The following is a 15,875-nucleotide window of genomic DNA, read 5'->3' on the forward strand; positions in this document are numbered from 1 at the left end:
GGTTTTCTCCGCTTAGTATTTACAGGATCCCACATTCTAATGTCGGTTCAGTTCAGTTCGCTTTCTCATCTCTTAATCGACCGCGTGCTAGAATTAGCATTTGCTTCCTCCTTCTGGTTTCTGGGTTTCTTTGCTTCTGCTGAAAGCGTGTTAATCTAGCTATAAGCCTCTACTTCTTATCCGTCTTCTTCTCCTACTAAGGAACGTGGTGGTGGGAAGATGTGTGTCGATGTGTATATGAGCGGAGTAAGGCAGGATTTGTATGCTTAGCATCGTATTATCCTGTTCCCGCAAGCTCCGCTATAAAATACGAAAAACCCAAAAAGCCAAAAATCATCCCAGATACTGGGGAATGTGTGTGACGACGGCGACGACGATGCTTTTGGCCCAATTTTTCGGGTTTAACGACGACGACGACGACGATGAGGGGAGCGCCTACACGCGCAACGTACAGTTACGTTCTGCTTACTTACATCACTACTTGAAACCAACAACGAGCAGAACGATCGTAGGCCCTGGAACTGCCTTCGCGTTATGTTCTGGAAAAAACAAACGATTCGAAACGATAGGATTTTACATTATTGGTTTACCGTCCCCCCCCAAAATCCCTTCTTTTAGCTCATCGATAGAGAACATCAGACAGTGTTATCCCTACAATCGTCACCATCGCTTCCTATTTTCATATCCTTTCATTCACCAAACCGATCCTGAAACGAACGATCGATCGATCGAACTTCGGATGGTTGGCGGCGATGGTGTACGATTTTCCCTGCTGCCATGCGAAAGGGTGCGAGCGGAGATCGAACTTCACGAATCAATCAGTCAGTCAGTTGCGTCAGTCACTTACAATGTGTGTGTTTAGCTAGCACTTTTAAACGACACGAATTTGCCATGAAACCTGAAATTCATTTTACGTAATTATAAGCCCTTTTAATGCTCACTCGCTCCTTCTTTCTCACCCTCTCTCGCTCTCTCTCTCTCTCTCTCTCTCTCTCTCTTTTCTTCACTTCCATTTCACGGTGCATTGCCCGCCTGCCCTCCATTTTTCCATTAACCTTCCTAGGGTTGTTATGTTTTGTATTTGCTAAAAAATTGAAAAATTGTTTCATTAAGTTACAATGTTTGCTAGGGTTGGTTTACTTTTAGAGTTGTAAGTCTTTTTTTTTCATTGAATTCATTTTAAATTTAAACTACACTCGCACTGCGGCGCAGCACAAAAGCGCAGCCTCGGGCATCCATCAGAGTGAGGATAAGGAGCAACTGCTGGCCGGGCAGGCGATTGATATATAACTACGTATGATGTATATCTATTCATATAGCTATGTATGTATATATTGTATTGTATTGCAAAGCAACAACCATAATCAACAGATGAGGTTCGACGATTACTGCCGCTGAGTGCTGCGAACGAATTCATTTACTATCTCCAGCATCACCACCAGTGAGGTATATATTTGCTTCTTGTAGTTTGTATCTTGTAGTTTACCGTTATCCTTTGTATTTGCATTTGGTTTGTATGTAATTTGTGATAATTTTTTTTTGGTTTTGCTTTTGCTTCTTAAATAACACAATAACTCTCTTTCTCTCTTCCCCAACTGCGGTGCGTGTGTACTTTTCGTTACATATTTTTGTTACGTCCGTTTTGTATGAGGTGTTTTGTTGCTTTGTGGTTTGTACGAACGAACGGTAAGCTGTAACGCTCAGTGTCTCCGTTACGTCTACCGGTCTTAAACCGACTTTGAGGTATGTTCGGTGTTGTTTGTCTTTTGTTCTTTCGTTCCTGTTTCGGGGGAAAAATTTGACTAAATATTACGGTCTAGGGGATTAGAAGGGGTTTGTAATAAAATTGAACTAATTTCGAACGCTTTCGAGGCGCCTCTCTCTCTCTCTCTCTCTCTACTCGATAGGGTTTTCTTCGAGTATCGCCATTGGCATCACCTCTTGCACCTGATAAGTAGCACAAACTCAGCCGATTGGGGATCGCGCGCAGCTGAAGCGGTTACGATGCGTATCTTCTACTCGCGCTGGGCGCTCTACAATGTTTGGGATTTTGATATAACGCACTAAAGGGACAGCTACTAGACAGGATTCAAATATGTTCTTTCTTCTGTAAAGCTGACGAATCCAGTGTGTTGTTGTGTGTGTGTTTGTGTTCGTGTACGGGGTACGGGAGGGGTTTTCAAAATTTGACTAAAATTAACTAAGTTCTGCCTTCTGGCTGGTGGCCTTCCACCAACGCGGCCCGCAATCCACTCAAGCATTATGTCCCCGATTGGAGCCGCTCTAGGCTTACCTTCTAGCTTAGCTTCTATGTACAAACTTTTCTAAAATTGTGTGTATTTTTTTTCACTCATGCTGATCCGTTCTGCCTCCTTCGGTAAGCTTCTAGAGGAATTATTTATGGGCATCATAGGCAGTAGGCTTCGGTTTACAATCAATTTTTTGATATTTTCACACAAATGCTATGACAAAGATCGCTTCTTCTTTCTCTCTATCTCTCTCCCTCCCCTCCTTTCTGGACTATTTTGGACCACACCGAGAACTGCGTTAAACACCTGAATGTAAACCACTTAACCACTAAGAAGAGGTCGTCAATGAATATGCCGAATATTGAAAAAGGTGATAGCAAAAACCCTCATTTCCCTACCGCACACCACATCGTGGTGATGTGTGGGTGGTATCCCTTCTCTGTCCGGCGGTGGTGGTGGTGGTCGTCGTGGTGATTGGTTTTTGATTTTGAAGATCAATCATCAACCTGGAAACCGTTCGTTCGTTACATTTTCTAACATATCCAGCCGGTCTGCGTGGCGGTGAAGAGCTTTACGATGCCAGTTTGTTGGGGGAGCGTGGGGTGGTTTTGCCAAACGCGCGTTATCACATCCTCCTAAACCAATCGCCGATTGGTCAGGGATTCGCGTACTTCGCATACCACGCACGCATAATTTTCTACTTAAATTTTGATGATTTCCACACACATACACACACTTGCGGTACACACAGCCAATTGGTTTTTGCTTCATTTCCCTGTTCCCTACCGGTTCGGTCATCGTCGGTCGGTTCGATTGCGAAAACAAACCCGTGACGACGTGGCGCTCAACCCCTCCCTCCCCACTACTTCTTTTCGGTCATCGCAAAGCTCGATCACCGAACGCTCTTATCAAACCTACAGTGCTACTAGTGCTAGTTTTCCAAATGCTTTTTTTTTGTTCTCTCAGACTTTTCATTCCTCACATAACATTCTCGCCTTCCGAAGCCCCGGTACTGTCTCATATTGACCCTGTAGAGTGGTTTTTTTTCTTTGGGCAGCCTTGGGCCGCTCACGCCGGGATCACTATTTTGCTTCAAATTTACTAGTTTTCAGTCTTTTCCGGTACCTTTTATCTTCAATTCACTCTCTCTTTCTCTCTCTCTCTCATTTCTTCTCTATCTCTCTCATAATTTTGTGCGCATCTTCCTTCAATCGGTCAATCTCCCGGTTACATTCCCATTCACGGTTACTTATTACGTGCCTAAATGTATGCACCGTCCCGACATGGTGCACTCTTAAATGTAGTAACACGCAAAATACTTACTCAAAATGAACTCAACCGACACAAAGCACGAAACGAAACGAAACGAAACGGAAAGAAAGCAAAGTAGGCGGTTTAAAAAACAACAGAAAAAAACATAAACGAAAAGAAAAGTATAATTTATATAGCGTTTTATTTTTCACATTTCCGACGACGAAACGCACGATCCTTAAAAACTTAAAAAGTAATAATTTTACATCAACCTGCCACGGCCGCGGCCCATCAATGCTCAGCTCCGCGGCAGGCAAATAAGCACACGATTCTACAAAAAAAAAAAATGAAAAAAAAACACGCGCGATCACTAGCGATCCACCACAGCACAGCATCTTTCGCTTTGTCGATCTCCCTCTCTCCTGCTCTTCCTTTCTAACACACCGCTCTTGCCCACATTTACTACATTTATGTTTAGTGGTTGTCCTGTTTCCGATGTTTCGCTCGCTGCCAGCTCGAAAGTATTGTGTGTGTGTGTTCGTGTATGGGGGACATGGTTGCTGCGATTCGCGTCGCGCATTATAAAAACTTCTTTACAACTCGTGTAACATATGTATACATATATAAAACTATTTCAATATCGACAAGTTTGTGGTTGGTTGATTTCATTTGATTGTTGGTTTGTTTTACATCTTGTTCTGTTCCTGCTTTCGCTTCAACCTGCCCTACGGTTGGGGGGCTCTGCTTTCGTACTATTCGTTTGCGGTGTGTGTGTCTTTGTTGTAAACCCGATGTTTATGATTTAATTTTACTTTAATTGTGGTTTAGTAAAGCATTCTTTTCCTTTTGCTATATTTGTTTTTGTGGGGCATCCCTGTGGGAGATGATGGTGGGAAAGATGGAAGGGACAAGGAAGAAAATTATATGTTTACTTTCTTTTAAACAATATTGCTCTACAGTACATTCTATTGCTATATGCCTTGTTATGCTTGGCAGAGTGTAGTGCTCTACCCCCTGTTTGGTTGTTTTCTTTTATTGCCTTGCATCCCCAGGACACTCTCGTACAGGAATCCGCACAACACTTGTCCGTACAGAAGGTATGGTTGTTATAAAAACGGGAAGAAGCTATGAAGGAAACACGAAGGATATTTTGCTAACAAGCGAGCAAGAGACCAGGACAGAGAGAGAGAGAGAGAGAGAGAGAGAGAGAGAGAAAGAGAAAGAGAGAGAGAGAGAGAGAGAGAGAGAGGGAGAGAGGAAGAGAAGAATGGCAAGGATAACAGAAAAGAGAACCAATAGAAAATAAACCAATCAAAAGAGCTCGTACTGTAGCAAGGAAAGCAGAGGAATAAATTAATGAGATCAAGATTCTAAACACAAAAGTGGAAGTCTGCGGAGGATGTCATCTTCCGGCATCTTCCGACTCGCGCATGCTTGAAATGGTTAGCAAAAACAAAAAAAAAAGGAAGCCAGAACGCGCAGTGGCCCTATCGCGGTCTAATTTGTATCAGTTTTCCTCTCTCTAGCTTTGCATTGTACGGGCTGGCTTTCCACGAGTTTGGAAGCGGAATCCTCTGTTTTGGGCCTCGGTCCCTGTCCGGTGCTGTTCGTTGTGGAAGGGGCAGTGACAAACTTCAAGAGCTCGCTGCATGCTTTGCTCACGGATTTTAATAAACGGGATCGCTTTTTATTCACATTTAATTTTGTCCTGTTCCAGCTCTCTTTCTTTCTCTCTCTCTCTCTCTCTCTATCACTCTCCCTTTCTCGCTAATCAGGAAAGAAATTGCACAAACGAAAGAGCAGCGAACGAAACGGTGTGGACGCGCACCACCAAGGTGTATATACACGGGACTTGGCATACTTTAACATACTATAGTAACACAATTCAAGCCACACACACACACACACACGCACAGCGAGAAGGCTGAGCTCGATCGAGCTAGCCTGCTATAGGCGTCCGCCGTAAGGGCGGAACTTAATTGTAAAAAAAAAAAACAGCAGAAAGGAAACCGCGACTAAAAACGAGTAAATTAAAAAGAAAACCGAGCTCTTACTCCTAGTATTACACCGAACAGACTGCCGCGAGTCCTTAACTTATAATTAATAACATTAGCAGAGATGTGTTTTTTGTGTGTTTGTGTGCGTGCGTGGGAAGGAGCAACAGGATAAGCGGTTACCGTAGCCTTAACAGAACTTACATTATCTTAAACCAATGATGATACAATTTATACAGTTTGAGTGCCGCTCGGTCAGCCAGCCAGCCAGCCAGCCAGTTAACCAGTCAGTCAGCCAGTGATCATCGGTCGCTGATCTGATGCGACTGCCAGACTGGCTGACCATTGTATGCGGGCGCGTATTGTAACATGGATAAAATGTACATCGGACCAGCTCCCCAGCCGTAGCTAGTGTTTGTAATGTACATCATCGCTAAAGACTAAACCGTTCTTCTTTTGTCTAAAAACAAAACAAACAAACGCGCGATCCGCGGACCTATAAACTGTACGCGCCTGTGCACCTTAAAATCGGGGAACTTACGTAACGTAACTATTATCTTACAGCATTTAATTACAAAGTTTGAGAAACATTTTGCAACTTAAACGTACAGCAAACGCACATAGACACACGCGCGCAACAATCAAACCAAAAATGGGGGAAAAAACATATAGGGGAAAAGAAAAGAAAAATAGGGAAACACATTGCACACACATTAAAACGCGATCGTGTCACACATTACCAAATGAAGGATGGGATTTAGGGGGAATAAAAAACCATCGGTTCAGTTACAATATTGCAACAAACGAAAAGAAAATACTAATTCACTGCCACATTTCGCGTGTATGTGTCGTTACCACGTTGTTGATCAACTGTTCGGGACCGTCGCTTCGATCTCGTTTGTTGTCCGCATGTCCGCGCCTTTCCTCAATTCGATTTGTCTCGTTTGTACTTTGAACATTTGCGGGAGGGGTGCGTGGGCCATAGTCCTTTCTTTTTCTCTTTTCCCTCTTGTTGCTGCTCTTTCTTATGTTTGCCCGTTTCGTTCCTTGGAACATTTTTAAAAAGGATCTCGGTACGGCGCTGTGCTGCTTACGGTTGTACTATGGGCGATCGCTCGCGTTGCTTGAAGGTTTGTGTGTGTGTGTATGTGCTACTGTTACCTAGCTTCCTCTCTCCCTCTCTCTCTCTCTCTCTCTCTTTTGCTGTAGTTTCAGTGATTTGTGGTAGCTGTTGCCTAAACTTATCGAAATAAATTATGCACCAGCTTCTCCTAGCACGGCCCGCTTCTTAATCCTAAAAAAAAAAACAAACGAACAAACTTAAAACTGCGCGATCGCACGCTCGGAAAAGGCGGTTAAAATTTAAACAAAAAAAAAATAATAAAGAAAAAAGGGCGGGAAAACGGAAAACCCCCCTGTTGGATTGGGGGGCGTGGGCCGTGGGTGTTTAATAAAAAATAATATAAAATTAATAAAACTCTATCATCACGCTTTCTCTGTGTGTGTGTGTGTCTGTTTTGTTTATACAATTAAAAGAAAATGTTATCGCAAATACGGATAAGAAGAAGGGTAGGAGGGGGGGGGGAAGGGGTGTTTGTTGGTATCACTATGAGCTAGGTTTGAAGACGTCGCGCGGATCTCTCTTTCTGTTTCTCTCTCATTCTCTCTATCGCTCTCGCTCTCGCTCTCGCTCTCTCTCTCTCTTCGGAATAAATATCAATGTTGGTACAAAGAGTGTTCAATAATAGAGGTTGGTTGTACATCGACCACAGTTGGCAGTGACGACGGCGACGGCGACTATGACGAGGACGATGACGACGACGACGACAGCAGACGTCATCGCAGAAGCAGCGACGCATATGGATGGAAGCAGCACGCAATCCGGGGGACTAGCGTTGAGTTGGAATGCCAAGAGGGCCCGAACCGAACGGCGAGGAGGAGGAGGTGGATGAAGGTGCAATAATCCGTTGGGTCGCGATCACCGGCACCATCCGGTGCCTCCCGGTGGTGGCACGTTCCTCCGCCACGGTGGGCGGCAGCACCATCCCTCAGGCACCCGTGCAGTCGATCTCGACGATATCCTTCGGTACGTCGACGAACTGATAGACGAGCCGCTGACCGTCGACCTTCGCCAGGATGCCCCGCTGGTAGTAGTAGCGCAGGGCGCGTCCCATCGTCTCGTAGTTCATGTCCGGTTTGTTCTTGTGCATGCCCCACAGCTTCGAGACCGCCTTCGAGTCGACCAGCTTGAACACACCCTTGTCCCGGTTCGTCCACTTGATAAACCGTGGACAGTACTCGCGGTCCTGCAGCAGCTTCAACAGGAACTCCCACAGGTAGGTGGTGCTGCCCTCGCGCGACTTCCGTTTCACGCCCAGCTCCAGCTTCGGTTTTTTCGACTTTTTCAGCTTCCGCGGTGGAAAGCCGAGCTCGAGCATATAGGACAGATCGTCGGTACAGCTGGACGAGACACTGTGCGGTCCATGGTGTCCGTGCGGACCAACGCCGACGCCATTGCCGCCGCCGCCGCCACCATTACCACTGCCCAATCCGAGACCGTTCGCCATGAGGGCGGCACCGGCGGCAGCGGCTGCTGCGGCCGCCGCCGCTGCATGATGCGAGAGATGTTGCTGCTGTCCACCACCGCCATTACCACCACCACCACCACCAAGATGGCCACCGGCACCTCCCGGTACTCCGCCAAGGCCCGCAGAATGATGATGATGACCGACACCGTTAACACTGCCTCCGCTGGCTCCATGATGGCCACCGAGGTGTCCATGGGGTGCTGCTCCCGTACCCGTAGCTGAAGCACCGCCACGACCCAGCGCTCCACCATTCGGGACGACTCCTCCATTCGCTCCAGCGCCACCGGATGCGAAGTGGTTGGCGGCGGCTGCGGCCGCTGCTGCGGCGGCCGCCGATGACGTGTATCCGTTCGCTGCTGCCGCTGCCGCCGAGTTCATCGAATGCAGGTAGTGGTAGTTGTCGGACACTGGAAGAAAAAAGGGGGAGAAATGGGGAAAGTGCACACATGAGTACATGACCGGGAAACTTGTTATCAGTATTCGCACCAACTAGAGAGGCTGCTACTTCTGGCCCCCATAATAGACATATCTGAGGTTTATGTGGCTTAGCGACAGACCAATTCACGGGTAGACTCCGAGCGCATTACACGTACGCTCCCGGGTCCAGGTGCGAAAGAGGAAATTCCTTACATTGTCAAGTGCCACCGGATATGATAGTCGCACCTCATCTTAATAGCTAGTGCGGCTAAGCCGAGGCCAAGTGTGTCCGGTAGTTTTGGCAAAATACCGGTCCAATAAGTCCAAGTGACGTCTAGGAGTTTCCAGTAATACCCCAAGTGCGGAAGTGGCGCTCCTGTTTGCACAGCGACTGGAGAGCGCACTTAAAGGTGGACTTGTTACCGCGGGGCCTCCGACAACTACATTGTCGTACGCAATGCTGCGGCTACTAGTCGGCCGGCTTTCGGGATTAGCAGGCAACCTGAAGTGCCCTAAGGGTGGCTATAACATTATACTTTGATAATTGATTGACGAAGCGGGCCTAGTATTTTTTGGTGCCATTTATATGTCTGGCTTCTAGCTCAGGGCCGTTCGCTGGTACTGGTTTCTGTCTCGGCATCGGATCTTAAGCTTCTCAGCGAACGTGACGAATGGACCAAATGGAAGGATGTTGGATAATTGCAACACAGCACCATCATAATGATGACGATGGTGATGATGATGTGGATGATGTGGATCATGATGCTTGGTAGCACATTCCGCCCCATCCCCGTGGACCTACGGATGCACACAGCAGGAAAACGCTGGAGCAACAATATTTTTGAAACAAAATATGCTGCACCATGCTGTGCAGATTGAGAGTGCGTCTCGGTAGTAAGTGGAGAGGAGAGTTCGCAAGAAGTTGCTGCTACTGCTGAGCTGCGAGTGACCTTCAAACGAGCCCCGCAGTCCGGGACGAGAGGAAGCTGCACTGCACCTGAGAGACACACAACAGCATAGCGAGGCCCTCCACCCCTTTTTCTTGCTCTGGGAAGTGCAACATAAAGTGCAGCATAAAGAGAAGGATAGTTAATGCTTCTCTCTCTCTCTCGCTGCCGAGTCTCCGGAGTCATCGTCTGCCTTCTGCTCGCTTGTGTCGAGCTTCTTCTCCTGCTCCGGACGAGGAACTCCAGCATTTTTCTTTTTTTGCTTCATTTTATGTTCCTCGTCCTCCTGCGAGTGGTTACAGAGTGTGGTATAGTTTACAATTTATGACTTTTTAAACGATTTCAACGAACCACGAGCACTCGGATCCGTACTCGGAAGCAGATCATCTCGACGGGTCTCTAATACATGTTCGTCTGCATTTGCTGAACTGGAGCAAGGCGACAGGTTTTTCGCATCCGCCCGGCGGTCTTCAGCCGATCGATTTCCATTGCATTTGATTCCCAATGCCATGGCGGCCAGGCGGCCAGCTGATTCCATAATATTGATTCCAGCACCACCATCACCACGACCACCACGACTACATTGCCAACGCCGTGACGCGGCGGAAGTGAAACCGGCAACAGCAGCAGTAAGGGAATTGCTACAACTGCCCCCCGGACACGGCATGCAAACGGCCCCATTGCATTATTGCAGCAATCGGTGCATCGGTGGCTCTCCGGTTGGTACCGCGCGTAACCGCGGAAAGGGAAAAACTAAATCAACGACGACGTTCGGTGCCGTCGTAGCGAGTGGTGGTGGTAGTGGTGGTGGTAGTGACCTTCTAGCCGAACGATCACCCCACTCAACTCGAGGAGGGGAGCGGGTGGCGGTCGACCAAACGAACATAAAAATGCGCCACTCCGTACCATCCCATCCCATCGGCGTGCGGCTTCTAACCGCGGCGAAGCAACGAGCAGCAAGACGCTCGAGGCAAGAGCTGCCGTGAGTGCGGTGCAGCGGAAGTGCATCTTCGTTCGTTCGCTTCCTCTCTCTTCGTCTCTCTCTCTCTCTCTCTCTCTCTCTCTCTTTCATGCGCAAATCACGGAGCCAAAGTCATCGCAGTGTTGCAACGAGTCTCGCTGACTGACGCCAATTGTTGCATGTTGCGTCTCTTCTTCTTCGTTTCGTCCGTTTTCCCTTCTCGGTCACGTCCTCGGTAAGGTTTGGAGCTGGCGTAAAGAAGGGTTCTTCATGGTTTTTCCCTCCCTTTTGTCTTTATGCACCACGTTGCTGCTGCTGCTGCTGCTTCTGTTTGCATTGCGTTCGCGGTTATGTTGCTGTTGCTACAGCTGTTCACTCGCGACCCCGACACACCACAGTTGATTCCTTTTCGACTCCCGCCGGTCGTGATTAGCGAGAGTCAAACGAAACAAACAAACCAACCAACGGCCACATCTTGGTGGTGGCCCCAATTTTTTTGTGGTTTGCTGTTTGTACGGGAATCTCCATGTGCCTCACGTGCGTTTGTGTGAGTAGCTCTCACTTTCGAACGGAAGTGGACACGTGTTTCAAATGCAGATTCGTTTTGAGACTTCTAAAAAGGGAAAAAAAACCCTCAGTAGTGACATGCCGTTCTTCGATTGACCTTCGATGATGCCCTTTGCTAACCAGCATCCAGAGTTTGCGATCCTGCTGCCTGTTAGCTACTACATTACATAAATATCGCGCAGGACTGTCATCGCCACTATATAGTGGACCTGATCATCAACCTCCTCAAACACTGTCGGGGATTGGTCGTGGAGTGTACATTTGCATACCGGCCCGATTGTTGCCTCGTTCCTTCAAACCACGAGCTTGTTTGGGGTTGCTGTTGTTGTTGCTGTTGTTGCGAGTGCGCTCTTTAGCGTTAGCGCTAATTTATTGAAAAGATGCTCGCCTTTCGCCATCGGCATCGCCATCGCTGTCAACGACAAGTGCGCTTCTCACCCCCAAACCTCGGGGGGTGACACGAGTGCGATGCAATGGCCGCGTAACGCGCATGCCACCGACGTTGGCTGCGTTGGTCATCGACACATTGTCTTTGGCTGCACCGGCTGAAGGTCACACCGTGGGGGGGGGGGGGGGGGGTGTAACCGATGCCGTGGGCGGCGCACTGTTGACGTTAGGCAACCGGAAATGGCAAAAACGGAGTACTACTGGGCCGGCCGGTGCACGAGCGCGCGTATTACCGAACCACCGAATGGAGGGGGGGGTCATTGCGCCATCCGATCGATTTCCATTTCGCTTCCTTCCTTCCTTCCTGCCTTTCGCGTTCCTGCTGTGGTCCTTGTTGACATTGAATTATCTAATCAAATTAGAAGTGGTCCGGAAGTGCGAACACCCCCACCCCCGGAGGAGGGTTAGCGGTCACCTACAAACTGACCGGAGTGTGGCTTCGCAAAAATGGGCGCCACCGAAGGGCGGTGCCTAAGGATCGAATTTGAGGAATGCGTTGCAGAAAATCTCCCCACAAAAAGGTCCACGTCACACACGTTTGCGACAGAAAAACGGACACCAAGAATCAGATGCGCGAATTGCAGGAAAGACAGAATGTCTAAATGGTCGTCGCAGACCCCGTGCATCCGTCCGTTCCGCGACCGGAAAACCTTAACACGTAGCCACACCAAACGACGACAGCCGAAAGCAAACAAACGAACACCGACTGCTGGTCGTCGTCTGCTGCTGTCGTCGTCTGGTGAGGCGGAAATCAGGTTTCGAGTGCATCGTTTCGCTCGCTTCGCCGTCACTCCCATCAGGTGCGGCTGGCATTTGCATGTGGCGGCCGGAACCATTGGCGGCTGTGGCGATGGGAATTCGATTTTATTTGTCGAGCAAATCGTCTCGACGTGATCGACGTGATCGATGATCCTGTTCCCGATGGACTGCGGGACGGGGGTTTGCCATTGCGCCACGCCAAAAGGCAGACGGACACTCAAGCACCGGACGAGCGAGCGAGAACCGGAAGAGTTTAATAATGTGCCGTTTGGTCGTGGCTGGAGGAAATAGTCCGTTAAAAGTTGTCGTTGTCGTCGCCGCGAGAACGAATTAATTGGCGAAACCGAAACTGAACCACCGGACTCCGATGGACTCCAAATTCGTTTTCACGGATTCGCTAAATTGCGCGTATGGTGATCATCATCATGGTCGACGATTGCTGTCAACTGCTGTATGTTGATGGCGATCATGGTGATGATGATGATGATGATGGTGCAGATAGTCAATTATCACAATCACACCAGCGGAGTCACCGAGGAGGAGTCGGGGTTTAGCGGGTCCGTGTATCGTTGGACGTTTGGCTTCCGTGTTTAGACCACGAAACCACGACACAGAGAAGTCTTAACAGTTTCTGAGTCTGAGTTGCTGCTTGTATCACGGTGGAAGCCACCAGTTTTTTTTTTTTTGCTCGAGGAGGCTCGTTGATTTGGTTCAATTTGGTGTCAGCTGCTCGCGCGTTACTCGCGTTGGCGTTTCCGCCTGACAGCAGGCCAATTGCCACGCCGTATCGTATCATCCATCTTACGCCCGGAGTCAGACCTCAGACGATAGAGGTATAGCCGGTCACACCTAGTGACAGGAGGCAGCAATTAGCATTGACTATTTGCGAGCCTCGCGGCATGCACCCAGAATATGCAATCGAGCGCCATCGTGCCATGCGCCACCGAAACGAATAAGACGTCACATGGACCATGGAGAAGAAAAAATGGAGAAGAGAATAAAAAAGGGAGAGAGAAACGGAGTGCCAACTAGCCAGCTAGCTAGAGGACGGAAACTACAACATCCTTTCCGGCGGTCCATGGTCCGGCCCATCTCACACCTCGATTTGACATGGTAAGAGACGCTTGAGACGCTTCAGCACTTCAGGTCAGGAATAAAGGCAGGGATCCGCTGCCCCGGAAGTGAACACTCAGTATCATAGACCCACCGGCGTCGTCGTCGGCCCTTGCCCAAGGTATTCAAGCACTCGACAGGGCTTTAAACACGGGCTGGAAATCGAGAGTCTTAGGGCGCTACGGACGGAGTTGCGTCCGAAGATCTTATCGGAAATGCAAAACGTTCCTTCAAAAATGCAAATTATTTCCTATGTGTCGAGGAATCCCTAATACACGTACGGGTGGACAAGTGTGTGCGAGGCACTATCCGTGGCTGCACGGAATGTGTCCAACACCGTCGTCGCACACGGCGGAGGATATATTATGACATCAACCGACACCTCGTCCTCCGGAAGTACGGAAAAGGGAAACGAGAGTGAAACAGAACTGGCGTTTAGAGGAGAGTAGAGAAGAGGTTGCATCAGACCCTCGGGTGATGGAACTGGTTCCATGATACAGAGAACTCCGTTGCGGGTTTTCGTTGGCTTGCGAGAAGATCATCGGCATCTTTCGATCTTTCAAACTCGGTGAAGGCTTTCGTCGAGGGGGCTGCAGATGCAGTTTCATCATCGAATACCGCACACGCGCTCCGATGGGCCGGGTTGATTTCCGGTTTTAAAACCTCCCTCCCCGGGGAGCCTTGAACACCCGCTGTGACAACTTCAAGACGACCCACCCCGAGACACTCTGACACAAGAACCGCGTCTACATTACCATCATCGTCGTCGTCGTCGTCGTCGGATTGCGGTTGTTAGTACAGTAGTAGTGGATCATCGTGTAGAGCCTAGCAACCGTCGGCGTCGTGTTTTGTTCGGTTCGGCCACCTGTTTACATCCACTACTCCCTTCCACTCCCCTCCCCCTCCACTAGGTTCTACCGCAAGCGCCAGCGCGCCTCGTGTGCACGCGTGGTTGTTACTTCCACGTACCACACCACGGTTACACATCACACGACCGGGGAAGGAGGGGTCTGCTGCTACCGTGGCAAAAGAAGCAGCAGCAGCTCAAGGTGCTTCGTTGGTTGGTTGGTTGGCGGTCGTCGGTGTCGGAAAAACCGGGCAAAGAACTGACCTTCAGCAGCAAAAACCGCAACGCACCGCACCGCACACACAGCAGCTCAGCAGCACAGAAGTTGGAAAAAAGACTTGCATTCCAGTACCGGGCCGTGCGTGCATGTTGTTGTGCGAAGCGAAGCGGAAGTTACCAGCGAGTGCCGTTACGGTGCCGAGAAACCTTTCTCCATTCTTCCCGCGACGCGACGCATTTTTCGGACAGGAACTTGCTGGCGTCACCCTTCCTGCGACTTTCTTCGGAAGTCAGTGGCCAGTGGAAAAGGGGGAGGCGGGTGTCTTGGAGAGAGAGCTGTTTGCTGTTCTCATCATCAGAACACGACGACGACGACGACGATGACGACGACGGTGGGTGTCGATGTTTGGGGCAGAAGTTTGATAAAAAAGAAAATGAAACGGTATGGTCAAGGTATGTTCTACCCGCCTCCCCCCAGGCCGGGGTGAGGGGCCTGTACAAGCGAACTTGTGGTTGTCAACAAGACATCCCCAAACATTGGCCGTTGCTCGGGCGTTGATTACATTCTTGTTCCTGGTGATAAAACGGGACTTAGTTCCGGATCGATCGGTTGTCGGTAGCGGACACTCGCTCTACCGGACCGGACTACGTCACATACTGGAGGTTTGGTTTGCTTCCGAACCATTCCGAACGTTAATATGCCACCTGCAGGTTGTCCTCTAACCTGTTCTCTTACTTCGGTTTTCCTGGAATTGCACACAATGACGGCAGTGACAAGCAGCAGCAGCAGCATGTCGTGGGGCGCCCGGGCGCGCACACACCACGAGACCACCGCCTTATCGCAAGAACTTGGCAAGTCTACTCGACTCCGAGTGCGAGTTGTACAGGCTCGACGTGTGTCGCGAGCGGCGCGTGCTGCGGCTAAGTGTTGTTACGTGGCCAGAGCGAGATCAATCCAGAATGTGCAAACAGAATGTTTTGCGATGTGTGCGAGAGCCCCACAGGCCCGGCCGGAATAAAAAAAAAACAATATTCGCACGGTTGCGAGCGTGCACGGAAGTCCACGGTTGTCACTCTGTTTGTCCGCCCAAAAAGAACGAAACAAACGGAGGAAAAACCCCGTGGCCGAGGCTGGCATGCAGTGGCAGCGTGCGCGTCCTGCGTGAGATATTATTATTATTGTCCTACTCATTCTGCTAATTAGCCGAACACAGCGTCGAACATTGTGTCCAAATCGTTCCCCAAAAAAACAAAAAACGACAGCGACATCCAAAAGATGCAGCAGAACGATCCCATTCCGACTGCTATGTTGGGAGCAATAACGATTTGCTAAAAACGACAACCGGTACACACACACACACACGCGCGCGCTGGCCACACCTTTTTGGAGGAACAGATCCGCATCACTTTCTGACGACTTTTCGTGACGTCACGTGACGCACGCTGACTTCACGCTTGTTGAGCTGCAATTTTTAAGCAGCGGGATTCAGCTCCATATCGCTTACCTGGACCTGTT

The 15,875-nt window shown here is 49.2% G+C and overlaps 1 protein-coding gene across 1 annotated transcript in view; it reads right to left on the reverse strand.

Annotated features, from left to right (window-relative positions):
* Nucleotides 1-3,683: 3,683 nt before the first annotated feature.
* The window catches only part of LOC125954976 (ecdysone-induced protein 74EF), a 221,973-nt gene continuing 209,781 nt past the window's right edge, over nt 3,684-15,875 (reverse strand). The window contains 2 exon segments of the mRNA XM_049685728.1: nt 3,684-7,602; nt 7,605-8,489. Of these exon segments, the coding sequence (XP_049541685.1) occupies nt 7,331-7,602; nt 7,605-8,489 (1,157 nt within the window). The 3' untranslated portion in view covers nt 3,684-7,330.

This window comes from Anopheles darlingi, chromosome 3 (genome assembly GCF_943734745.1).
Source record: "Anopheles darlingi chromosome 3, idAnoDarlMG_H_01, whole genome shotgun sequence".
NCBI classification, from domain to species: Eukaryota; Metazoa; Arthropoda; class Insecta; order Diptera; family Culicidae; genus Anopheles; species Anopheles darlingi.